This window comes from Carcharhinus amblyrhynchos, chromosome 7 (assembly GCF_965287045.1).
Source record: "Carcharhinus amblyrhynchos chromosome 7, sCarAmb.v2.hapA, whole genome shotgun sequence".
Lineage (NCBI taxonomy): Eukaryota > Metazoa > Chordata > Chondrichthyes > Carcharhiniformes > Carcharhinidae > Carcharhinus > Carcharhinus amblyrhynchos.
The window spans coordinates 94,441,285-94,469,078 of record NC_137330.1 but is presented as its reverse complement, the minus strand read 5'-3'; the positions used below and the strand labels follow the sequence as shown (position 1 = coordinate 94,469,078).

Genomic DNA, 27,794 nt, shown 5'->3' with positions numbered 1-27,794 from the left:
GCAGACGCCAGAGTGTGGCGACCAGGAGATTTTCATAGTAACATCATTCCAGTGTTAATATAAGCCTACTTGTGATTAATAAATAGACTTAAAACTTAAACCCCACCTAAACCTAGAGTTTTCCAAACAGTACAGAAAACTCCAGAGGTCTTTAAGATGAAAACTCTTATGTGCACAGTCAAGCTATAGAATATATTATGTTGGTGGGTTGCACTATGGGAGGATGGGCAGCACGATGGCATTGTGGTTAGGAAACAGAGATGAAATGCATGTCAGCACCAAAGTCTTCAAAATACTACACAGCAATGCTGGGACACAATCTGCATACCCAATTCTAACAAGCTGCACTCCCTGAATTGTAAGGCTCCTGTGGGCAGAGTCTTTAAGACTTTAATAATTCCCTTTGTATTGCTTTTTAAAGTACTCAGTTAAAATGCCTTGACATCAACTAAAAAATGATTGAACAATTTAGTTAAAGCAGGTATTTACATACTGGATACTGAAATAAATCCACAGGCCGACGGAAAGGCTCTGAGTCTTCACACTGAAAGATTAGGTGCAGCAGCTCTCTACAGCGCACCTTCCAGGCATTAATGTCAGGTGGCTGAACACGATTACGCTGTGTCCTCCTAGGCTGGTGTTCCTGGATTCCCCAAAATACAAGGATTCAAAGTTTATGCCTACAACATGTACAGATATTCTAAATAAAAACAATAAACACTGGAAACATTCAGTGGGTCAGGCAGCATCTGTGGAGAGATAAACCGAAATACCACGTTGGATGATCTGCTGATGGTGGGCTCCCTATACCGAGGCTCAAATGTCACGGGTGAACCCATCTCTGCTCAACCAGCACGGCCTGCTTTCATTCTCTGGCTGGCAGTCTGTTTTGAGGCAGGACTTGTGTCCCTCTCCAGGAGGAAGTCCAGCTTCACACAGATGCTGTCCATTTGGGAACCAGCAGCTCTGCCATACTGGCGATGCCTCTAGGTGCAGCGATGACTGTTGGTACAGCACTGAATTCATCAAGAAGGCATTCAGAGATGGACTATGGACTTTCAGGCAAGTTGGGATCTGGCTGGGTTGGCACGTCCCAGCCAAGAGGGTTGGGGGTGTACTCTGCGGAGGAATGTGAGAAGGGAGAACTGCTGGCAGTCAAGAAAGAGAGTGGGGGGGGGGGGGGGCCTTCTGATTGGCACTGGGGACCAAAAAAGGGAGGAAAACCCCTTCTTCCACTGGACAGCAAGCCCCAGGATCAAACCTGGGTAGTGTCATTTCCCATTAGTGACAATGAGATATGGCCTTGAAGGTGGGCAACACGTGCTGCTCGCTGCCACTTGTTAAATTGAATTGTAGGCATAAGGCAGGTACGGCACCCTACTTTACGGCTAATTTCCCACCCACTCACTCAGATCTGTGACCTTTCATCGAACTTCACCTGTTTATTCTCAGCACTGACACTGCTCAACCTACTGTGTATTTCTAACACTTTTATTTCCGATTTCTAGCATCTACAGAATTGCACACGTGTTCAATTTCTTTCAACATTCTCTGTGGAAAAATAGCTAGCTTCCATGCAGCATCTGCTCCAGGTAGCATGGGGAACAGATACTAATCATACAGTTTGTATCAGGGCTGAATCTGTGTTCATGCATTCTATGCATAACATGATGAAACATGAATGCTGTTATTTCCAAAATTGTCTACTTTGATTACTCGACCCTTATCATACCACATTAAAAAATGAATGCCTTAGGAGCACAGGAAGATTTGGAGATTAAAAGAAAACATTCACCTCACTGAAAACATAAGGAAGAAATTGTACAATCCAGGGACCAAATGCCTGCCTGCTGCTGTGCCAACCACAAGCAGCTAGCACCAGAAGCTGGAATTCTCCAGTTGTGCTCGTGCCTGAGCCGGACTTCAAATCGGAATCCCCCGAAGAGGTCAAGGTTTCTTCTAATCACCACACCCTCCTCCTGACCCTCCGCCGAACCTGTGTCTGAATACTCTAAACCTCAGTCTCCAAACACCTGAACCCACCGGTCACTAAAGTGGACAGGCAGGCACTAAGCTGGAAAAGAACTTGGCACCTACAGACCTTGATGTCCAGCATTCTCCATCACTCGACCCTTGAGTGCTAATCACCCTGTCAAACTGCCCCCCCCACCCCCCCCAGATCTTTTTTTGGGGATACTTAATCGGGGGGTTGGAATGCCTGACCCCCAAAAGAGGGAAGTCAGAACTCTAGCACTCAATAGGCTTCCCCATGCAGCAGGGAACTGCCATTGCTCTGCTCGCTATATGTCTGATGTGCCAGTATGAATATAGATTGCCTGGATCGTTCCGTACTTCCTATTCTTCCTTTCTCAAGACTACAGTGAAAAAGTGAAATGAGATGCAAGTCCAGTGGGAGAGATAGTTTATTTAAAGTGCTTTTTATGTAACACACAATATATCTCTTCTTATCCACTAAAAAAGCCACCAATACTAATGCACTGCACAAGCTACTTTACACTACATGCATTTGTACTGAGATTTCTATTACACAAGACTGAGGTCAAGTTACCTTCTTATTCCTGGTGGAGGTTCCTGGAACATCAGAATTTTCTGCCTCATCATCCTTACAACCAGAAAAATAGGACAGAACAATGACACAAGCATTACAATTAAAAGGAATAACTATTAACACAATCTGGATAACTGTGGACTGTTACAGTTTGACTATATCCCAGGTTTATTGAAGGTTCAAGAATACTTTAATATTCTGCAAACGTCAAGAAATTGTATTTGCATACTTATTGATGAATAAATAATTAGGGATTTAATCTGACTGCAAATACAGGGAATTAATGGCAGTTTAATTAGCCGAGCAGAATTCCACATTCAAGTGCGCAGATGTAAAGGTCTTTATGCTTAACTAACATCAGGATGAATCATGTCGAGGCAGCGATGGTCTCAATGGCAGGCCTCAAAGCTGGGGGTAACCTCACCTCAGCTGCTTTTCAGAGACCAGAAACAATTCTGTTTCAATCAGGCAATTAATTGCTTGATGTTGGGGCTCCTGTTCCTTTAAAGATCTTGTTCCCAGGAAGGCAAACAGTTCTTCAGTTCTAGAAATGCCACCAGGAACAGTGGCTACAGTTGGGACTGCACCTGGTCTGCAGGTGCATCAGGGACGCCGTCCTTGGACCAAGGTAATTCAAATTGGGATCATTAGGACCAGTCAGATAAGCCTTGGTGAATGGGCCTATTCCTGCTCAGACTGTAAGCACACGCACTTTATAGTGAGGGGTGACTTGACAGCAATTAGTACCAGGAATGCTGACTTATTTAGTTTTGCCTGTGAAACCAGAGGTGTTGAGGTCAATTGGGGTTCCCAATCACTGCCCTCGATGAGATCAGATGACAGATTGAGCATCAAATCAAGCACTCCTGGCCTTGACATTATGGTACCCAGTGTCTGACTTACCATGGAGTCAGACGAACTTAGTAAACATACTTTTTTTTTACATACAGAAGCATTTATTTTACCAGATCTCAACCTTTGAAAATTACTCCCTGTTCATTTCCTAACTCTTATTTTACCTCATCTTCCTCATCTGACATCATTTTTTTCTTCAGGTTATTGTAGAATGGAAGGATGTCAGTAGCGTTCTGATCTCTGGAACAATAAATAGTAACAGTGAAAAGAAAGAAATAGTGACCACTCGATATTGCAAAGCAGTTTACAGCCAATGAAGTACTTCTTAAATATTCAGTGAAATGTCTGCCACAACACCTCTATTGATTTATCCTCTAGCCTAGTATCTCAGTTCATTTCAGTGAGATCAACTTTTATGTCCACTGTTAAATTTAAGTTTAATATACTAATCTTAGACCCACGCTTCTCCCTTTCAAACTGGGTGCACAATTCAATCACATTGTCGTTGCTGCTACCTAGGGGTGCCTTTACTCTGAGGTTACAAGTTAATCCTGTTACATTACACATAACTAAGTCTAATATACGCTGCTGTATGGTTGGTTCCACAACATGCTGCTCTAAGAAACGCTCTCGAACACATTCTAAGAACTTCTCATTCAGGCTACTACTGTCAATCTGGTTTTAACAATATATATGTAGATTGAAATCATCCCTGATTATTGCTATCCCTTTATCACAAGCATCTAATATTTCTGCTTGTACACTTTTCCCTAAATTGTGTGAGGAGCCTGTAGACTACTTGCATAAGTAACATATTCCCTACATCTTGGACTGCCTGAACCACAGTCATTTCTAACTATTGCACCAATACCACCTTTGCTTACCAACATTTTCTAGCTTCCTTTTCCTCTTGACTGTCATGTTCCCCTCAGTATTCAGGACCCAGACCTTGTTGCCCTGTAGCCACACCTCTGCAATTGCTATCAGACCATATTTATTTACTTTAATATACATAGAATCCCTACAGTGCAAAAAGAGGCCATTTGGCCCATCAAGTCTGCACCGACCACAATCCCACCCAGGCCCTACACCCATATCCTTACATATTTACCCGCTATTCCCACTAGCCTACACATCTCAGGACACTAAGGGGCAATTTTTAGCATGGCCAATCAATCTAACCCACGCATCTTTGGACTGAGGAAGGAAACCAGAGCACCCAGAAGAAACCCACGCAGACACAAGGAGAATGTGCAAACTCCACACAGACAGTGGCCCAAGTCAGGAATCGAACCCAGGTCCCTGGAGCTGTGAAGCAGCAGTGCTAACCACTGTGCTATCGTGTTGCCCTTATACGTTATCAATTCACTTACTTTGTTATGAATGTTACTTGCATTCAGAACAGGTCCTTCAGTTTTGTCTTTTTGTCAACTTTGTATAATCTAGTCTTGACTGTTGATGTATTCTTATGTTTTATTTTCTCCTTGGCCCTCTCTGCACTCTCTTACCCTCTTTTCCCATGTTATTATCTTGCTCTGTTGCCTTGAATCTACCCTCGATTTCCTATCCAAGCTTGATCTCTCAGCTCTTCTGTTTAGTTTAAACTCCTCTCTACTTCCCTAGTTATAAGACTCACTAGAACACCAGTCCCAGTATGGTTCAGGTGTAGACCATCCTAACAGTTTATCCTCACTTTCCCTAGTATCGGTGCCCCACAAACCAGAGCCCATTTCTCAACACCAGTCTTTGAACCATGCATTTGTCTCTCCAACCTTATTTGCCCTGTTCCTATTTGCACATGGCTTTGGTATTAATTTAGAGATTATTACCTTGGAGGTTCTGCTTCTCAATTTGTCAGGGAGGACTATGTTTAAACTTAGCTTATGCTGTCAATGCCTCAATACCTCCTGTGAAAACAAGTAAGCCCATTCTAATTTTGATTACAGAATAAGTGTATCATCTCTCTGCTTCTGCCTTTGGAAAGATATTAGTCTATTGTCCAAAAACACAGCATCGCTTTCCACATGCTTACTAATGACACCCAGCTCCACCTCACCACCATCTCACTTTACTGTCTCTATGTTGCTAGATTGCCTATCTGACATTCAGTGATGCATGAGTAGACATTTTCTCCATTAATTTTTTATTTTATTTATTCAAGAGTTGTGGATTTGGCTTGCTAAACAAGCATTTATTGCCCATCCCTAAATATTCTTGAGAAGGTGGTGGTGAGCTGCCTTGTTGAACTTCTACAGTCCTTGTGGAGTAGGTGCAACCACAGTGCTGTTGGGTAGGGAGCTCCAGGAATTTTTTTACTCATTCACATGATGTGGGTGTCGCTGGCTGGACCCGCATTTATTACCCATCCGTGAGGGCATTTAATGGTTTCACAGTCATCATTAGACTTTCTGATTCCAGATTTACTGAATTGAAATTTCACCATCTGCCATGGTGGGATTCAAAACAGGTCTCCAGAGCATTATTCGTCCATTGATAATAAATGATGCCTCCACAACAACAGGGAAAAAATCTGCAATATATTTCCAAGTCAGGATGATGAATAGAGTATCTGAAGGGGAAAATTTCAGGTAATGGGGTTCCCATGTGTCTGCTGCCCTTGTCCTTCTACATGGTATGGTTGTCAGTTTGGAAAATGTTGTCAAAGAAGTGCATCTTTGGTTATGGAGAGAGTGAATGTTTGTGAAAGGGGTACCAATAAAGTGGGCTGCTTTGTCCTGGATGGTATCAAGCCAAAGATGCGCAAGTTAGGTGGATTAGCCATGCTAAATTTCCCGTTAGTATCTGGAAGATGGGTGTGTTAGGTGGATTGACAATGGTAAATGCACAGGGTTAGGGGAACAGGTTGGACAGCAGGCAATTGGGTGGGGTACATTTTCAAAGAGTTGGCGAAGGCTCAATGGGCTGAATGGCCTCTTTCTGTACTGTAGGGATTCTATGGTTCTAGAATATTGTTGGAGCTGCACTCATCCAGGGAAGTGGAGGGTATTCCATCTCACTCCTGATTGTGGACAGGCTGTGGGAAGTCAGGTGAATTATTTGCTCCAAGATTGCTAGCCTCTTAAGAGAAAACTCCTGACGCAAACACCATCCCCCCCATCCCTCAGCCATGAGCTTCATTCCTCTCTCTGACAATTGACTGAAGGTGAACCAGATTTTCCCCAATTGTAACTGTCATATTTGACCCCAAGATGAGCTGCTGGCCACATACCTTTACCATCACTAAGATTGCCTATTTCCACCTCCGTAACACTACCATTGCCTGCTTCAGCTCATCTGATGCTGAATTCCTCATTATGCTTTGTTAGTCTAGACTTGACTATTTTAATGGAAATAGTTAAGTCTAATACTTTAGACTTGACTATTTCAACTCAGCAGAATTTCTGCATTCTATCCTATGTAAAGTTGTTGTCATCCAAAACTCTCTTTCTTACCATTCATGACCGACTTCTTTGACCAGACCTTTGGGCATCTTCCTCACTATTACTTCCTGGAGTGGCTTGGTGTCAAATGTTGTTTGATAATTTATCTGTGAAGCACCTTGCAACATTTTACTACACAGAAGACTCCACAGAACGGCAAGTCGTTATCAAGAGGTGAAAATAAATAATCTAGTCTCTGCCTTCCATTGTCTCTTCATGTACTTTTTTTCCTCAAGTTTCTTCAGTTGTTGATCAGATAGAATATGACATGCATTTAGTTGGCTTAACAAAGCACTGTGCCTTGAGTTGTGACAGATATGTACAAGGTGTAGTTTTTTTTAATGCAGACAAAACAGATGCACAACAAAGGAAAACTTACTTTATAAACTGCAGGAGAACATCGATGACTAATTTGGCAGATTTAACTATGGGACTTCCAGGTTCATTGAAAGTCCGTGCATTGTGCTCAATATATCGTACCTCCCACATCAGGGATGACATGCGTCTGAAAAATAATAGCTTCACTTTATTATCAAAAATTTAAACTATAGCACACGGCACTGAAAGGCACCAGCAATGGGTGTGGAGGAGGAGATACGTACTACAATCCAGCTTCTGGAGAGTGCCCTGCCCAGCGTAACATCACTCAAACAAAAATTAAAATAAGGTCCCATTGACATTGATTCATGTCATCCTTCATTTAACACAAAAAATCAAAGCTGAGAATCATGAATGAAAAATGCTAGTCAACAAATAGTTAAGTGAGGAATTATCCATTAAGTATGCCCATTCATTTCAAAAATGCAAATGGATAAAGATAAACAATGTCTTTTGCTAACTTCCATTGTCCTGTGTATTATTTGTAAAATAACAATGGACAGGAAATCTTGTTGGTCGCCGCACCTAAATTCCCAACATTTATTACCAGAATGCCAACCCCCATTATGGTTGCATAAATTTGCAAGTTCTAACAGTAGAAATTATGCCATCATTTACATCCTGTTGCAAATTTTCACAGTAAGAAGTCTTACAACACCAGGTTAGAGTCCAACAGGTTTAATTGGTAGCACAAGCTTTCAGAGTCTTGCTCCTTCTTCAGGTGAGTGGGGAGTTGTGTTCACAAATAGGGCATATACAGATACAAACTCAATTTACGAGATAATGGTTGGAATACGAGTCTTTACAGGTAATCAAGTCTTAAAGGTACAGACAATGGGAGTAGAGAGAGTGCCAAGCACAGGTTAAAGAGATGTGTATTGTCTCCAGCCAGGACAGTTAGTGAGATTTTGCATGCCCAGGCAAGTCGTTACAGGTAGTGTGACATGGACCCAAGATCCTGGTTGAAGCCATCCCCATGTGTGCAGAACTTGGTTATCGGTTTCTGCTCAGCTATTCTGCGTTGTCGTGTATTGTGAAGGCTGCCTTCGAGAACGCTTACCCGAAGATCAGAGGCTGAATGCCCGTGACTGCTGAAGTGTTCCCCGACTGGAAAGAAACACTCCTGCCTGGTGATTGTTGAGTGGTGTTCATTCATCCGTTGTTGTAGTGTCTGCGTGGTCTCCCCAACGTACCATGCCTCGGGACATCCTTTCCTGCAGCATATCAACGTTGGCCAAATCACAAGAGTATGTACTGGGTACCTGGTGGATGGTGTTCTTACTTGAGATGATGGCATCTGTATCGATGATCCAGCCCGTCTTGCAGAGGTTGCTGTGGCAGGATTGTGGTTGAACCTGTAATTGGCCCTCTCTCTACTCTCAATGCCTGTACCTTTAAGACTTGATGACCCGTAAAGACTCGCATTCCAATCATCATCCTGTGAACTGAGTTTATGTCTGCGTATGCCCTGTTTGTGAACACAACTCCTCACTCACCTGATGAAGGAGCAAGACCCCGAAAGCTTGTGCTATCAAATAAACCTATTGCCTGGCGTTGAGAACTTTTTACTATGCTTACCCCAGCCCAATGCCGGCATCTCCACATCATGGCAAATTTTCACAGCAGATGCATCATTCTTGCTTCAGTAGCCACTAAAGTATAATATGAAACAGGGTGGCACAGTGGTTAGACCTGCTGCCTCACAGCACCAGGGGCCGGGGTTTGATTCCCGGCTTGAGTCACTGTCTGTATGGAATTTGCATGTGCTTTCCATGTCTGTGTGGGTTTCCTCTGGTGCTCCGGTTTCCTCCCACAGTCCAAAGATGAGCGGGTTAGGTGGATTGGCTTTGCTTAATTGCCCCTTACTGTCAGGGAGTTAGCAGTGGGATTATGGGGATAGGGCCTGAGAGGGATTGTAATCGGTGCAGACTTGATGGGCTGAATGGCCTCTATGATTCTATGACTGCAGTGTCAGCCCAGGTCTTGTACTCAAAGGTTAATCAGGACTTCAGCCGACATGCTTCTGGTTTGGAGACAAGAATACTGCCACTGAGTTGCAGCTGACACAGAACTTTTTTTTCTGAAATTTGGCCCTTCCTTAATGTACACCAATTGAAAGTAAATGCTGACAGTGAATTTGTTTATTTTACAGTAGGCAAAAATTGCAAGAACTTTTTGAATTAATGCAACTCTATTTTTCACTCTACAGCACTGATCATAGCTCACATAATTTTAGCCTTCTTCACACTGCAATTCTTCCTCCTCAGTATATATAGCTGAATTGCAAGACTATGGACATTTCCTATCTACTATCAAAGGTGTGCTTCTCTCCCCGTTAAATCTATCACTCTGACCTGAGCCAGTGCAGGTGAATTCACTCTCTAACCTTTTCCTTCTTTCATCCGTCCAAGAGCAGATTAATAATCACCAGTGCGACTTCCTGCTACAAAACTGAACTAATGATCTCAATGTGTGAGAAACTGCGTCTTGAGCTTTTGACCTATTATTCCATGTCCTGGTACATTAACCGTGTTGCCCGAGGTACTGTGCAATTGCTGATCCAGACATAAGTAATTTGTTCCCACTAAGAAAGAATATTTCATTGCAACATAGTCGTTCATCTGACAGCAAATAGATCAGCATCTACTTGGATGTAGAGAGTGACACAGTGGCACAGTGCCCCACAGCTCCAGAGACCCAGGTTCAATTCCAACCTTGGGTAACTGTGTCTGTGGAGTTTGTACATCCTCCTCATGTCTGTGCGAGTTTCCTCCGGATGCTCCGGTTTCCTCCCACAGTCCGAGGATGTGCAGATTAGGTGAATTAGCTGTGATAAATGGTGGGATTATCGGTATAGGATGGGGGAGGAGGGCCTGGATAATTTACTCTGTCAGAGAATCATGAACACACGATGGGCCAAATGGCCTCTTCTGCATTCGTGGGATTCTATTTTACTATGACCTCAGTCAAAATTGAGATCTGAATTTCTAATCTCCAAGTTAAATGTCCACATTCTATCATCCATGTGTACTGGTTACCACTGCACCTTTTATTCTTGGTCTTGTGTAAAACAAATTGCAAACTCACCTGTAAAACCTATTCTCTACTCTCTCTTTAATTGTGTTGAGATCCGTGGGATAAGCCACTACTGTACAGTATAAAGGGTAAGCCTGGAGGTCCACAGGTGCCACAAACGGAGCAGCAATGTCTGAAATGAGATTGTAAATGTTTGAGTAATTTACAATTATGAAAAAGTACTGTACCAAAACAGTTAAATTCTCAACATTGAAAATTCCACCTCTGTTCAATATGTTAAAAACAGAACAGAATATTAATGGAAATTATAATGTTTTTAATGCCAAATAGAACTAACATAATAAATCTCCTCATGGAAGGCACTTCATTCAGATAATATAATATGTTTTGAGGACATCACTTATAAATTATATAAATTTATTGTTCCTTATATTGCTCCACTTACCTCATTATAGGGAGTGGTGCCCTGATGAATGTCTTTTTTTAATCCTTAAGGTATACTGTACATACAAAGGAAATATCTGTGATACTCGTAAAACATACCAGCTGCTCATTGCAAAGCAGAAAGAAAAATTTAGTGTTCACCGTACCCAGACTTTATGTACAGACAGGCCATCTAACAAAGAAAATTGTAGATAATTTGTTTGGCTGCATTGCCGCTCTTTCTAAGCACCCCCCCCCCCATTAAGAACACAGGGTGGGCGTTTGCAGTTCTGCTCGTAGCAAATGGGAACTGCATTAGGTAAAACAGTCATAGAGCAATACAGCACGGAAACAGGCCCTTCGGCCCAACCAATACATGCCAATCATGGTGCCCTTCCAGCTAGTCCCAATTGCCTGCGTTTGGCCCATACCCCCCTAGTCCTTTCCCATCCATGTACTTATCCAAATGCATTTTAAATGTTGCTCTTGTATCAGCCTCAACCACTTTCTCTAACAGCTTATTCCATATTTGCGTGAAGAAGTTGCCCCTCAGGTCCCTTTTAATTATTTCCCCTCTCACCTGAAGCCTTAAATTCAAGAGGGTGTCGAAAGGGACACTACTCCATATTACAGCTGATAGATGAGATGGTCACCAGCCTCAGGGCTGACTGCAGGCGGAAGCGCCTTCAGGAAGCTCAAACATTAGTGTTTGAGCCTTTTCAGGCCTTCTCATTCTTTTTTTAAAAAATCTGCTGGCACTTCAGACTTCTAGGAGAAATGATCAGGCTGCCCAAAAGATGGCCGGTGCCCTCCTCCTTGCAGCCGAGTCCGCACTGTCGTTAGAGATGCATTTTCTTTGGCAGGCATTCTGTTGTTGTGGAGAAAGAATCCCAGTAACATCATTATGAGATGTAACTATCCTAGGCACATTCATGCTGGTTGGCACTTCAGATGTACCCCAATAACAGAAATGCTATATTTTGTTTCATGCACGAGCACCATTAGGTACACTGAAGTGATTAAATGAATTGGCCATTAAGTCACCAATTATTTCAGCAGGTTCAGGCACACCCATGTGAAAAATACAGAGGGACTGGTCATCTTAAAGCTTTTGTCAACATAAGCTGCACCATTGACTGTAACTTTTTCCAGCAAATGACTGGCACATGCAGAGGAATAATGGTCTGCTGTGTGTGTGCCTACTACACCACGTGGAATATAGCAGATTAAGTAGATGGATTACCACCATTTTCTCAAGGACAGTTAGGGATGGATGGGCAACAAATTCTGGCCTAGCCAGCAATGCCCATATCTTGTGAAAGAATAAATAAGTCAACAACCCTACTATGACTTCAAGGAAAGCTGTCAAGTCCTTGAAGAGGGGGCAGAGATTTACTAGAATCCCTGCAGTGCACAAGGAGGCCATTCGGCCAATCATGTCTGCACCAACTCTCCGAAAGAGGACCCTATTTATGCCTTTTCCTGTAACCCCACGTATTTACTCCATTAATCCCTTAACCTTCCCATCTTAGGACACTAAGGGGGAATTTAGCATGGCCAATCAACCTAACTCGCACATCTTTGGACCATGGGAGGAAACTGGAGCACTCAGAGGAAACCCATGCAGTCACAGGGAGAATGTGCAAACTCCACACAGGCAGTCACCCAAGGCCAGAATTGAACCCGGGCCTCTGGCACTATGAGGCAGCAGTAACTCAGTGTGCCACCCATGCCATCCTCTATTAGAATTTTATCAGGGAACATAAACTTATGTTGTGTGAAAAGATTGAACAGGCAAGATTATTCCCCTTGAGTACAGAAAATTAAAGTTTACTAGAGATGTTCAAAATTATGAAGAGCTTTGATGCAGCAAATAATGAAAAGTTGTTTCCAATAGCAGGAAGGTCTGGAACTAGGTCTTGCTGCTTGCCAATGCAAACTTCTGCATTATTTGAATGAAAGTAAACACATAATTAACAGTGAACATTTTTACTTCTGATCTGAAGATGGAGGGAAAGTCACTAAGCAACTGAAGGTGATTGGGTCAGACACTGTCTGAGGAACTCCTGTAGAGATGTCCAGAGCCTAAAATGATGTGTCTTCCGGCAAGCATAACTAACTGCCTTTGAGCTAGATATCAATCCAGCCAGTAGATAGTGTTCTCTCTGATTCCTACTGGCATCAATTTTATGAAGGCGCTGAATGCTGCACTTGGTCAAATGTTGCCTTGACGTCAAGGACAGCAAGTCTCATCTCAACTCTGAATTCAACTCTTTTGTCCATATTTGGCCTGATGCTGTAATGAGGTCTGGAGCCAAGTGGCCCTGGTGGAATGCAAACTGAGCATAAGTGAGTAGGTTAGTGTGGAATAAGTGGCACTTGATTCCACTGTCAATGACACCCCTCATCACTTTGTTGATGACTGAGAGTAGGCTGATGGGACAGTAATTGAATGGATTGCATGTGTCTTGTTTTTTGTGAACAAGACGTACTTGAGCAATTTTCCACTTTATCCAGCAGATGCCAGTGTTGTAGCTGTACTGGAACAGCTTGGTTAAGAGTGTGGCTAGTTCTGAATCACTCCAGCTGCAATGTTGTTGGTCTCCACAGCTTTTGCTGTGTATGGAACTCTGACCTGATCTATTGGTTGTACACACCTGAGCTCGCTCCACAACATGCATGAATCCTGCATTGTAGCTTCGCCAGGCTGACACTTGAGAATGAGATGTCATTATATGATTGGTGCTGCTTCTTGCATACACTTCTCATCGAACCAGGGTTCACACATGGTTTCTTTTAAGTTCATTCATTTAAGTTCATTCATGTGGGCATTGCTGGCTCGGCCAACCTGAGGGTGTTTAAGAGTCAACCACATTGCTGTGGATTTGGAGTCACATGTTGGCCAGACCAGGTAAGAATGACAGATTTCCTTTCCTAAATGTCATCAGTGAATCAGATGGCTTCTTTGGACAATCAGCAACAATAAAGTCTGCATGGACCATAGTCCCACCCAGGCCCTATTCCCGTAACCCCACACATTTACCCTGCTAATCCCCTCGGGTCAATTTAGCATGGCCAATCAACCTAATCTGCACATCTTTGAACTGTGGGAGGAAACTGGAGCACCTGGAGAAAACCCATGCAGACACAGGGAGTAAGAACAAACTCCACACAGATAGTGACCCGAGGCTGGAATCGAACGCGGGGCCCTGGTGCCGTGAGGCAGCAGTGCTAAGCACTGTGCCACCATGCCGCTCTAGTGTGAAGATGGAACTTCACCTCCACAAAGACTGTGCTGTGATCACTCCTAACAACACCGAGGATGAGGTCGTATAGGTTTTTCCCTTCTGATGAGTCCCTCACCAACTATCGCAGGCCCTTAAGGACTTAGTCAGCTCAGACAATACTGGGGCCATCAAGCTGTTCATGGCCACAGACACTGAACTCCCCCCGTCCAGTATAAGTTCCATATGCCTGCTCCCCTCAGTGCTTCACCCAGTTGCTATCAAATTGAGTCATCAACTGTGGATGATTGTTTGGTGGTATTCAGCAGGAGGTTTCCTTGCCCTTGTTTGACCTGATGTTGTGAAACCTCATGATTCTGAGTCAATGTGACAGGACATGTCTATGGATGGTGATGGCAGAGTCTGAGGCACTGATTGAAAGGAATGATTGTGTGAGTATTACTATGCCAGGCTGTTGGCTCACTAATCTGAGGGACAATTCAGTCCCCTTATGTAGGACATTGCAAGGCTGGCTGGGATGGGTATCCTGTGTACAGTGTTCATACTGATGCAGGTGGTCTGTATCACAAAGACGTGATTTGTGCCAAAAAATGATCTTTAATCTACCAGCTAGAAATCCGAATTCAGCTTCTAGAAACAGATTTTTACAAGCAGAGACTAAAGCGGATTCTACTCCTAGCCCAAGACTGCAAAGCCACAAACTGTGTGAAAAACCCAAAGACAATGCAATCAGGGAAGTTTGAAGGGCTTCCACCTCCTATCTGAGTAGCAAGGCATCTATGACAATCATCTGAAGTATTCAACTTTTGGAGATGGACCATTAAGCCTAAACACTTGGACAATGGGATCCTGATTAAGTTTGCTTCCAGGCGTGAGCTAATCAAGTCACCTTTGGAATATACAGACAATGGCTGGAATTTTATGGTCATTCATGCTGGCAGGATCTTCCAGTCCTGCCAACAGTACGCGCCCACCATGAGTTTCCCAGCCACAAGGGATGCATTCAATGGGAAACCCCATTGACAATGATGGGACCAGAAGATCCTGCCACCGGCCAATGGCAGGCTGCCTCCACTGCCAGTTGCATGGAAAATCCCACCCATTGTCTTTTTTTGAATCCCACTGGCAGCTGGATAAGAAAGGTCACACGACAAGCCATCTCTTTGTCTGGTTTAAAGAGAGGCCAGAATTTTTCAGCCATTTACACCGGCGGATCTTCTGATCCAGCTGAAGGCTTCCGGGCAGTGAGGATTACAAGTGGAAACCCACTGACAATGTTGGAACCATAAAACCTCATTGCCGGCCAATGGTGGGCCACTTCCATCGCCATAAAACGTGATGGGTTGTGCTCAGGGAGAAGACCTGAGTGGGATCCCTCCTGTGTCCTTTCTTCTCCAACCCAACTGATAAACTTCAAGCCCTATCTGCTGACCATGATCATCAGGGACACTGCTACATTCAGAGGTTTCTTAAAAATTCCAAGCCATCTCCCAAAAAGCAACCAACTCAATCGTGTACATCTCTAAAACGAAAAGGCATTAATATCATCAAATTCAGCCTAAATCCAGCTGAGTCATGAAACACACACTCTTGTACTCATTTTAATTTGTGGATTTTAATTTGGCCAACCTACCCTACCCCACTGTGTAAACTATTTTTGTATGCCTATGAATTTCAGATGTGTGCGCTAATCTCTTCCTTTGATAAACTTGTCTTATTGGTTCTTTAACTCACTGAATTGGCAAGTACATCCTTTTCTAAGCAAAAACACACTTGCTCAAATGAGGGAAAACAGGTGAGCAACTCAACCCCATCCTCACCTTGTCATAACATAAATTTGGGAAACTTTGGAAAGAGAGTTTCAAAAAAAAAGAAAAAGAGAAGGATTGCGCTTTCCAGAGAAAGAAACAAGGAAGGGACTTAAGGCGGCTCAGACTGAGTAAGGAAAGACCCAATCTATCCAATGAAGACAATGCTAGCGAGGGAACTTCCCCTAGTTCAGGACTGAGTGTTGGGATTTTAAAGTTCTCCCAACTGATACTGAAGGTTTAATAGGAAGGAGGTGGAAAGTTTTTCATCTCAGGTGAAAAGTTTGCAAAACAGCTGAAAGTTAGATCCTGCTACTGCAAAGCAAATTAAAAGGAAAGGCCCTGAGGTTTATTCCATAAGTTTGTCAAATTACGAGGTGACAAAAGATGTTAATCTGGATATATGTGAGCTTGTGGCTGGAGACACACCATCAAAAATTCTGAATAGTCCAAAATTGGCCCAAATAAACATACATCTAGTTCAAAAGGGTTAAGCAACTTACTTTCGACCAATGGGAATGGGTGCTTAAGACAGAGTTCATCTGTGAAAGCCTCAGAATGGCAATCCTTGTCAAGGAATTCAAAAGCTCCCATTTCCATAAAACCCCAAACAAAGGAACAAAAGGTTAAGATAAAGGGTGGCAGAAACTTTGGCAGATGATCATGAGCTTGTTCACAAGCCCTTGCCCTGAGGGAAACCCTTCCCTACTCATCCCTAAAATTTTGAAAATGATAGGAGGTGAAGGATGAACAGGGAAGCTGGAAAGACAGTGGGCCTCCTCAGATCAAAAAGGAATGTGCCAAGATTAAGAGTGAAGCCTGAAAGCCTGAGTGTTACCACTGCAATAAGGTCACCTTCAAGCAAGTTACAAAGAAAAGCCATAGGAGTATTTCAGACCTGTGCAGAAAAAAAAGTGACCGTGACAGAAAGCAGAGCACACAAGGCTGTGGCACTAATCGAGTCTCATTAAACATATCTGAGTACAGGAGACTAACAAAATCCTCAAATGTTACTAAGATTTTGTATCTAAAGGAAAGGTGACCCCATACACCTTGGGTATGGCAAGTAAGTTATGAGCCATACTTAGGGATACAGGGGCCACTGTGCTGGGAAACAGTATGATCTTTCTACCAGAGAGTTCATGGAATATAAATGTGTAGGGAACTGTGTGGAGGAAGTTGCATGTCTGTACCTTTGCATCAGGTGCACCAGGAGTGGGACCTTATTTCAGGGCTGGTAACTGTGAGGATTGTCCCTAGTTTACCTGTGGACAGGGTTCACCCGGTCCTGGGCAATGACATCCAGGGGAGAAGGCATTTCTTTCTTAGACCAAGTAAGCTCAGCAGGTTCCCTTCCCCAACAGACAGTTGAAGTGAATCACTTCACTTACTTCACAAAAGCAAACCACTGACTCTTCATGACAATCTGGTAGTTTTATAGGTATCATTACTGAGGCTAGCCTTGGATTCCAGGTTTATTTAATTAACTGAATATAAATTCCCCAGCTGCTGCTGTGATATTTAAACTCATGTCCCTAGAAGCCCAGACTTCTGGATTACCAGCCCAGTAATAGAAACACTATGCTATCATATCTGTAAAATAGATGACCAAAGGTAAAAGGTCAAAGATGAATCTTTTGGACTGGAACTTGGTGAACTTCAATGGACCTAGAACAAATTAAGTAACTGAAAAAAAAATGATAGATCCAGGACTAGATTAGCAATCAGCAATATTTAACATTAAAATGGACCATAAGATATAGAAGCAGAATGAGGCCACCTGGACCATCAACTCTGCTCCACCATTCACTCATGGCTGATATGTTTCTTAAATTTTATTTATTTGTTCACAAGTACGTTCACATTAACATCACAATGAAGTTACTGTGAAAATCCCATTCTCGTGCCTTTGATTCCCCTACTAATCAAGAATTTATCTATCTCTGTCTTAAATGCACTCAATAAACTGGCCTCCACAGCCTTCTGTGGCAACGAATTCCACAGATTCACCACCCTCTGACTGAAGAAATTCCTCCTCATCTCGGTTCTAATGGGTCGTCTCTTTACTCTGAGGCTGTGCCCTCGGATCCTAGTCTCTCCTACTAATGGAAGCATCTTCTCCACGTCCACTCTACTAGGCATTTTGGTATTCTGTAAATTTCAATGAGATCCCCTCCTCAACTTTCTAAACTCCATTGAGTACAGACCCCAGCGTCCTCAAGCATTCCTCATGTGTCAAAATGGACAAATTACAGATTAAATGCATTTCAGTTAGGACTAATGAGAAAAGATAGAATGTCAACAGTAGTCATTCCATGGATAAAGAGATTAGAGAAAAAAATGATATTGAAAAAGAGATAAAGAAGTAAATAATAGAAAGAAACTGCATTATCAAAGATAGAAAAAGAAAGCAAAAAAAGATGTCAATTGGGAGACAACCTACCTTAAGTCAACATCATATGCTCCCTAATTAGTTACAGAAGCACTAACAAAAGCCTGGAAAATAGACATTTGATTTCTGGTGCAGGATCTAGGTAGTGATATGCTAACACGTGGAGCATGGCGTTATGGAGGTGAATTAAATTTAACTTAAAAGGACATTTAAGTTTGGTCACAGCTTCATATTCCAACTATATGTTTGATTTTAATTTAGTTACTTCAGGTTTCCTTGGATAAGAACATACCAAGAGTTATGAGCTGACTGATCCCACCATGGATTCTTTCACATTCAGCATCTCTCTGCCTGCAGCCCCATTCTCCTTCCTGAGATTTGTACAGCTGTATCTTATGCTCAGCAGCAGTCAAGGGAACACTTGATCCAGGTTCAGTGGGGAAAACAGCTGAAATACAATAAGTACAGTTAATCCAAAGGAAATAATACATTTCTGACATTCTCTTATAAATGGAGGGTGAAAACCAATCAAATCCAATTCAAACAAGGTTGATGGTAAACTTTTTGTCAAAACAAAAATAGCAGCTGGCTATGTGCATGCATGTATAGCTGGGCGTGAGAACGGTTATGAAAAAGTGAAATCGCTTCATAATTTTGAAGACTTCTATCAGGTCACCTCTCAATCTTCTATTTTTCAAAGAAAAGAGCTCCAGTCTGCTTGGCCTTTCTTAACATGGTACCTTCACATTTCTGATATCAGCTTTGTGAATCTTTCTTGCACTTTCACCAAGGCTTATAGTTAAGAGTCATTTTGTTACAAGGAAACCAGAAGCAGGCTCAAAATTCAAAGTGTAGTTCAATGAAGGCTTGAAATAAAATTTCAATATAACTTGTCCGTTTTTTATTCTGCTCCTCTCAAAAAGACCCTAGTGCTTTGTTTGCACTTTTTTTTGGCTTTGTTAACGTCCGGGTTAACATAGTGGGAAAGCAAAAAGCGGCAACAGAGCAAAATGGGATGAGGGGTTACTGAAGTGGAGGGAATGGAAAAGGGCTAGAGATCCAAGTTTTACCAACAACTCCAACCTAAAACATAGCTTGAGCTATAATCAGCATCTTTTCCCACCCAAACAAACAAGGAAAAGGCAGACAGAGCTGCAGAAGAGGTCAGGGAAAAGCACAAGAAATATAAGGAAATATATTTTTGCTTTTATTGAAATAAAAGGACAGTGAGAGAAACAGAAGATAACAGATGAATAGGACACACCGCATTCGCCAACTCGGCGTGTACCAGCACCGGATATTCCAAAAAAACGTTCTGATTGAAAGCATTGTCATTTAGCTAGGATATGTATGTGAATTGATACATCAGCAACACTAAAGACTGCAAGAGAAATTCCATCAGCAATGCTTCTATCACAAGGTCCGGATTCAATGAGAAGACTTGCGCAAACACTGGTGTGCTTGAAGCCAGCTTCATGAGCAATCAGGCGAAATACCTGCAAAATCAACTTCGATTGGATGTGGCACTATGTTCAGATGGGCGAAAAGCATTTCCCCTCAGAAGCACGGCAGCACTGACATTAGTGATTGGGAGGAACCTAGCCATCAAGCCGTACCATGTTTTGAATCATTATGTCATTTTGATGATGAAAAGCAGTTGTCGAGAAGGGGGGGAAAAAAATGAAGCGAATCCTGCCCACACTACCTCACGGGACATCCTACCCATGAACTCGAAGATTTGTGGATCGAGAATCATTCTGTTCAGTCACATGAAGACCAACAGCAGAAATTTGTGACTCTTGAGTAGACATCATCCTCAAATTAAGGGTCAGCCAACAGCAATGATCTGTGATGTCTTAAAGTGATTTGTAAATCTGCCTTTGAATACTTGAATAATTTTGGAAAAGAATTGAACAGAACGTACAAACGACTTGAAAAAAAAAATATTCTGGCTGCTGTTTGACTGAACAGTCTTGGGAAATTGCACAGCTCTGTTCAGCAGTATCCAACCCAAAGCTAGCATTTTCAGAAACCGAGACTTTCCACTTAAAGCTTTAACGAAGGCACGAACGATAATAATTCAATAGATAAATGTAACCACATTATTGTGAAGAAGGCAGTCTTCAGAATATTTAATTTCAAAACCTTGTTAAAAATTTTACATGAAGGAAAAGATGGTGGATGATTTTCTTTCTGAGTAACTTGTAGAGAAAAGACAGTTTGAATCCTGTTCAATGGGATATGGCTAGCGAGGTGTCTTCTCAATTCCACTCCTCAACCCTCAGCTCCTAATACAGTTACCTTCCCCAGCAATTCAGACATTTTAAAATTGATTTTTCCATAAGAAATATTGACATTGAGCTCACAGTCATGCATGCCACATTTAATCTAACAAATAGATACATTTAATGCACCTTATTTTATAACATTAAAATAGCCAGTCAAGTAAACATTCAAACAGCATTATTTATTACATTCTGACAAGTAATGGATCTAATGTTCAAAACTTATCAACGGACATTATAAAATATTATTGCCAAGCTTGTGCTGCTGCTGTACAGCCAACTGAACTGCTCTTCTGTTAGGGAAAGGGCTAATATATGACCTCTGTATTTGGCCAGATTGCTGAGGGGCAGAACTGAAGCAGTCATGCTAGTGATTTACTACATCACATCCGCAAAGACAATACTGCTTAACTACTGCAGCGCTCTGACTACAATCCCCTTTCCATATGAATCTTCTCTCCTCCTACTTAAATCTTGCCTCTCAAGATCCAGTAAGACATACTTAGGTGATGACATTGTGAAGTACATTTGAAAATAATATGTGCCATTACATGGCGTGCCTTGCAACCTTCTCTTGTTGCATAGTTGCCCATCTTTGAAAGATAACCTCACAAGAATACAGTTTGACCAATATGTTTACTCCATGGTCAATCTGCAGGAAGCAATCCGAAAGAAACAGAGTAGTTCTGTCCATCACCTCACTAATAGCGAAGAAAATCTGTCTTAAACTGATCCCTCAACACCGTCAACCCAAGGCACAAAAATGGTAACTTTATCATTGGGATGGTCAAATTTTAATTGCAAACTGCCGTATACTCACTTTATACACATCAAACCCTGACAGCTAACGATCAGATATTCAGAACATGCTATACAATAATTGATGTCACATGAGGTCCTTTTTTCCCCGGGAGTAGCAATTCACTTTCACTCCCTTCATCATCATTCTTCTGAAGAATTCAATAACATTCCTACATCATAATTAAGGTGTTCTAATGTTCATATAAAAATAAACCAAGCATTGGTATTCCCCAAATGCAACTTCAAAATATTCAGCATTAGCTATGGAAAGTCATACAATTTAATATATAGAATCCCTCCAGTGCAGAAGGAGGCCATTCAGCCCATTGAGTCTGCACCAACTCTCTGACAGAGTATCTTATCCAGGCTTTCTCTCTTGCCCTATCCCTTGACCCCACACATTTACCATGGCTAATCCATCTAACCTATATATGATGGGATACTAAGGGACAATTTTACCTCTTTGGAGTGGGAGGAAACCGGAGCTGACGTTGTCAGAACGTGCTCACGCCACACATACAGTCACCCAAGACTGGAATTGAACCCGGGTCCCTGGCTCTGTGAGGCAGCAGTGCTATTCACTGTGCCACCATCAAGTTGTGCACAACTGTTTCTACAACTATTATTTTAATAAAAGCAGTTAAGTGCTTTGCATTTAAAAAACCCAAAAGATATCAAAAAAACTATGATTTAGATGAAACACAGCAATATGTATTGTTATGGACAAAGGCTCCTCCTACGATTTATTTTGCATTAGGTGCCTGGCCATCTCTATACAAAAAGAGCACCACGTGGAAAAAAAATAGAAACACACACACACATATACACACATGCTTACCAATGATCTCTACAATGCATATATCTGATATCTAATGTTTGATGGACTATAAGTCATAATTAAAGCAAAAATATTCTTGGATGATTCTTGAGTTTTCCCTGCACATACCATCAGCTGGTATCACTTCCATATCCCAAGGGCTCATCTTTTCAGTGTCTCCATTATCCCAGCTGGAAGCAGAAAGGCAAAATATAAGCCTCTGAGCCTGTAATAATATTCACAGATAAAACCCTGTATCACGTTTGATTTTAATTATATTTGAAATACTTATTTTTAAAGTTGACTACATGTCTTCGGAACAGATGCACATCCTTCAAGGCCGTTCTGGTATATCTGCGACCTCACTCTATATACTCACCTTTGGCCCATATCCATATGCCTTCGATTAACAAAAATTGATGAGGAGGGGCAAAAATGCAAAACTCTGGAAACACATCTCTCTTTTCAGCCATATTCAAGTACTTTTCCTTTCCTGATGGTGATTCTCTTAAATTCATCCCTCCTTTTGCCCCTTGATTTTCTACTATTCTTAGGATGTGTTAGTGTCTTCTACCATGTAGACAGATGCAAAATCGTTATTCACACACTCTGCCATTTTCCATTATTAATTCTCCAGTCTTGTCCTTTAAGGATCAATAATTATTTTAGCTACTCTCTTTTTACACACCGTAGAAGTTCCATCTGTCTACCTTTTAAAAAAAATCTGACTAGTTTACTCTAATATTCTAATGTCTTCCTCTTCACCAAATTCTTAGTGATCCTTTGCTGATTTTTACAATGTTTCCAATCTTCTGGTCTACCACTAATCTTTGCAGCATTGTATGTCTTTTTGTCCAATTTGATACCACGTTTGCCACATGTGGCTCATTCTTCTCATAGAGTCTTTTTTCACTGTGGACTATATCGTTGTTGAGAATTCTTCATTTGAGAAAAACTGTGGTTGTAAATGGGAAGCTCTGTGATATTACGAGAGGAGACAGGTTTAAGGTGCTGGGGGCTAGGTACAAAGGAGATGTCAGGGGTAAGTTTTTCACTCAAGAGGGTGGTGAGTGAGTGGAATCGGCTGTCGTCGGTAGTGGTGGAGGCGAACTCGCTGGGGTCTTTTAAGAGATTTCTGGATGAGTACATGGGATTTAATGGGATTGAGGGTTATAGATAGGTCTGGTAGGTAGAGATGTAATCAGCACAACTTGTGGGCTGAAGGGCCTGTTTGTGCTGTAGTGTTCTAAGTTCTATTATAAAGTTAGATTTCCAGAAATCTTTTGATTGAAATTTGGCATAAAAATCATAAGCATCTTTGGTAAAGGCTGCATGTGAATAACAATGTAAATTCCTAAAATGTTTCTCAAGGATAAGGAAACAACTGAAGGACAAGCAGTAGCAGGTACCAACTAGAAAAGTGATGCCACATTGTAGGTGATACGCAAAGTGTCCCAGCAACTGGCAGGACCAATAATATTCAACAAAATAAGTAGATTCAGAACCATTTCAATTTGGTTCACTTTGTAAATTGTGTGATGTTTGGGGAATGGTTGGTGGTGGAGGTGGTGGGGTGTGGGGGGGAGCGGTTGTTAAAGTTAAGAACTGCAGATAACCAATGCAAAATTTGCAAGTAGGCATAATTATAATGGAAGAAATTCAGTACGTATAAGTGCAATGAATTACGCACTAGAACACGCTCAGCAAGTAGTCTTGAAATTGCTAGAACCAGAACTGAACATGCAAAATCAATACAAAACAAAAGACTGCACTTCTTATAGTGGGGGTTCTCAATTACATAGTTCTCTTTTGAATGTAACAGGTGATTCAGCTTCAACAGATACCCAAGCTTCCCACTTCCTAATAATCCTATACATGGAAAACTTTAAAATCCTCTTTATGTTTTGGTAAAAAGTCCCAAATTTATGCCAATTGCCACCAATTTGCCAGTCAGTGGCGAATTAATCCCTGGAATGCTTTTTCACTAAGGTAATGGAGGCAAAACTTTGGAATTATTCAAGAGGCAGTTAGATTTTTTATGTTTAATTTTACATACAGTCACAGTGCTTTATCTTACCAGACATTGTAGCACTGGAACAGACTATCAGGATAGTCTGGCTGTAGGGGCTCCTGGCTTTCAATGGTCCCAAACCACCACGCATCATCAATCACTGACCGAAATCGATCACCTAAAGTAGGTAGGAGGATAAAAGGACACTGGTATTCATAATCGGTATAAAAAGCTTCTCCTTGGTAAACGTACTAAAATAATTACAAAGTGATCTTAAGCCGATTGCATTTAAATAGTGTGCCAAGTGAGGAAAATTTTCGTAGTCTCCTGTAAAATCCCCCCATTTCTCATTGATAGAATCATAGAATTGCTACAGGACAAAAGATGACAGTTCAGCTCACTGAGCTCCTTAAGACAATTCATGTAATGCCACTCCCCACATTGTTCCTTTTCAGATACTTACTTGTTCAATTTTACAAAATTTGGCTCATCTTATTGCCTCTACAATGTCCTATTTAAATTTCATTAATTTTATGCACAAGTGTGCAAATATTTTATTAAAATATATTCACTGTAAAAATGGTGAATATTCAATTGCATTGTTCAGAGTGTGAGTAAAATTCACTTCTTCTTATAATTATGATATTTTATCATATAGAGAACTACATAATACAAATTCACCACACAATCCTAATACATATTCATTGGGAATGAACACAGCAAATAAAATAGGGGACATGATGATATTGCGTAGCCCTGGAATATTGGCAATTGAGATCAGCGATCACCAACAACCTGTTCTGCTTCCTTCATGCCAATGCTTAGGTTAAGAAAGCCCATCAACGTCTCTATTTTCACAGGAGGCTAAGGAAATTTGGAATGTCTACTACAATTCTCACCAACTTTTACAGATGCACCATAGAAAGCATTTTTTCCAGTTGTATCACAGCTTGATATAACTCCAGCTTTGGCCAAGACCACAACAAGAGTCATGAATGAAGCCCAGTCCATCACGCATACCAGCCTCCCATCCATTGATTCTGTCTGCACTTCCTGCTGCCTCAGAAAAGCAGTCAGCATAATCAAAGACTCCACACACCCTGGACATACTCCCAGCTTCTCCCCTGCTGCCATCAGACGATTAAGTTTATCTTTCTCTGTACTGTAGCTATGATTATAACATCACATTCTGCATTCTCTCCTTTTCTTTCCTATGAAAGGTGTGCTTTGTCTGCATAGCGCCCAAGAAGCTTCTGGCAGGGTGAGGCATTAGTGGGCCTGGAGACTTCAGTCCCAGGCCTGCTAATGAAATTTAAATCGGGATTAAAATATTTAAATCAGCTCCATGCCAATTTCCATCTGATTATTCCAAAAATCTTGGAGCCAGAGACTCGCGGAGGTTGCTGCTAAAGCAGCGCAGCGGCTGGGAGAATCGTCCCCAATACTTTTCACTATGTACTAATACATGTGACAATAATAAATCAAATCAAAATCAAGCAGAAAGTACTCAAATACAATATATACACTGTAAATTTTGTTTAATTATGGTCTGAGAGCGATTTAAATAAAACACCCACTCCAATTCTGGCTACAGAAATTGAAAACAAAATTCAGATTCTTCTCCTTTGTGCCCCTTGGCACTAATCCACCTCGGTCCAATGCTCATACTCCATCTATGGAAAATACAGTGGAGAATGTGCAACCAGAAGCACTTCATTGCACTTCTGTTTTGCTAAATAATGCAGCCCTGGTAGCATTGAAATCTACACCTTGAAAACCACTGAAATTTATAATTGAGTTGCCCTCATGTTGTGGGGCACAGTCAGACCATTTGTGCATAGGTCTGGGTGGAGTATTTGACACATTGTAAATGCCACGCTCATGTTTAAGAAATTGGTTACTATACATTACTTTATTAAATTGCTTTATAGCACATGCATTTTGTTATTAAGTTTCTTTCTTCAATGTCGTAATGCCAATTGCAATTCTGCAGAAGAGAGACAAACAGTAGCTATTAACCAGAGGTAATGCCTTATAGCAATCCTGTTGCTATAGTCATAGAAGTAATGAGCTTTGAAATATGTGACTAATGCCAATTAGAACACTCAAAAACAAAGAATATTCATTTGATCTGCCTTTACGTACCAATCTTCCATTGTCGAGATTTTGTCTCATCAAACTGCTGACGCAGCACGAGAAAGTCAATAACATCTGGCATATCATGGTACCTACGGGTCAAGATAAAAACAAACACAAAATACTAAATCCTTTACAGACAATGCAATCTTTTCCCCCTCAACGAAACAGGTTGAATTAGCAGGAATATTCATGGATATAGACATAACCATACAAAACCATCAGATATAGGAGCAGATGAAGGCGAGCTATCCGGCCCATTGAAGTGCTCCACCATTTAATGAGATCCTGACTGATCGACTTTCCCAATTTATCCCCATAACCCTTGACTCCCTTACTGATTAAAAATCTGTCTATCTCAGCCTTGAACATACATAAACAACCCAACCTTTACAGCCCCTGCAGTAAAGATTCCACAGATTCGCGAGCCTCTGACAGAAGAAATCCCTTCTCATCTCTCTCTTAAACGGGCAACCCCTTACTCTGAGATTATGCCCTCTGGTCCTAGACTTTCACACAAAGGGAAACGAGCTCACATGAAAGTATATGGAGTGGAATTTTCTGCAAGAGGTACACAGCCAGCGGGTGGGAAAAATGGAGTGTAAGCCCCAAGGATGCTTTTTTCACCATATTTTTAGCCACTTAGGCAACAGAAAGTTAAGGGGCGGGTCCAGCAATGTCAAGCCGGTGGTCTGCAATTTAGGTTTTTAAAAGATTTTTCAAAAGCCTTTAATTCAGTGTCACATATGCTATTAATGAACAAGTTGTTTGCATTGGGATTTAAAGCCAAACTTTACCAGTGGATAAAATCATTTTTGTTGGAGCATGATAATGGGATAATGATCAAAACCAACACACAATTTCTGGAGTCCCTCAAGAAAGTGCCTTAGAAAGTGCCTTTTACTGTGGTCTGTTTAATAACATCCATAGTCAGATTTAACGGAGTACAATTTTGAAATACATGAATGACATTAAAATTTATTTGGAAGTTAAGAAAAATAATCCAGGACCCTCGACTGCACTTCTCCAAATTGAACTCTCTGCAATGATGCAGTGGTCCAAGGAGCGGCAAATTACTTTTAATGTGGCAAAGTGTTCAGTTCTCCATTTCAGTCACAGTAATCCTAATTCACAGCACCATATCGATGGCCAGTCGTCAGCACATTCAACCATTGGAAAGGATTTAGGTGTGACTGTCACAAGTAATCTGAAATTTATGAATCATGTGACTCAGGCAGTATAGCAGGCAGGAAATGTTTTACAAGTGCTGAATGCATCCTTTTTGAGTCATGATGTCAGCATTGATCTTAAACTCTCTAAGCAGCTGATATACCCACATCTGGAGTGTGCATCCACAGTTTGGAATCCACACTTTCAGAGCAATATGCAGTTTACAGCGAGAGTGCAAAGACTGTTACCAGGAAAATGGAATGCATTGGGGAACACCTTATGAGGAGCATTTAAGAATTCTTGGATTACAATCTTTGAAGAGAAAACTGAATTTTGATTTTGTTGAAGTTTACAAATTAATACACAGCCTTACAATTTTTAAGCCTGAAAAGGTCTTTACTTGCAATTACAACATTTTTGTGTGATCA

General features: G+C 41.5%; 1 protein-coding gene across 3 annotated transcripts in view; it reads right to left on the bottom strand.

Annotated features, from left to right (window-relative positions):
• Window positions 1–27,794, bottom strand: part of phip (PHIP subunit of CUL4-Ring ligase complex) — a 227,514-nt gene that overhangs the window by 31,227 nt on the left and 168,493 nt on the right. For all 3 annotated transcript variants that reach the window (XM_080192807.1, XM_080192809.1, XM_080192810.1), the window contains exons 27-35: window positions 26,206–26,288; window positions 24,127–24,238; window positions 22,179–22,240; window positions 18,439–18,594; window positions 10,330–10,450; window positions 7,244–7,369; window positions 3,589–3,664; window positions 2,570–2,623; window positions 494–643 (exon numbers count right to left, since the gene is read on the bottom strand). In XM_080192807.1, the coding sequence (XP_080048933.1) occupies window positions 494–643; window positions 2,570–2,623; window positions 3,589–3,664; window positions 7,244–7,369; window positions 10,330–10,450; window positions 18,439–18,594; window positions 22,179–22,240; window positions 24,127–24,238; window positions 26,206–26,288 (940 nt within the window). The remainder of the gene's footprint in view (window positions 1–493; window positions 644–2,569; window positions 2,624–3,588; window positions 3,665–7,243; window positions 7,370–10,329; window positions 10,451–18,438; window positions 18,595–22,178; window positions 22,241–24,126; window positions 24,239–26,205; window positions 26,289–27,794) is intronic.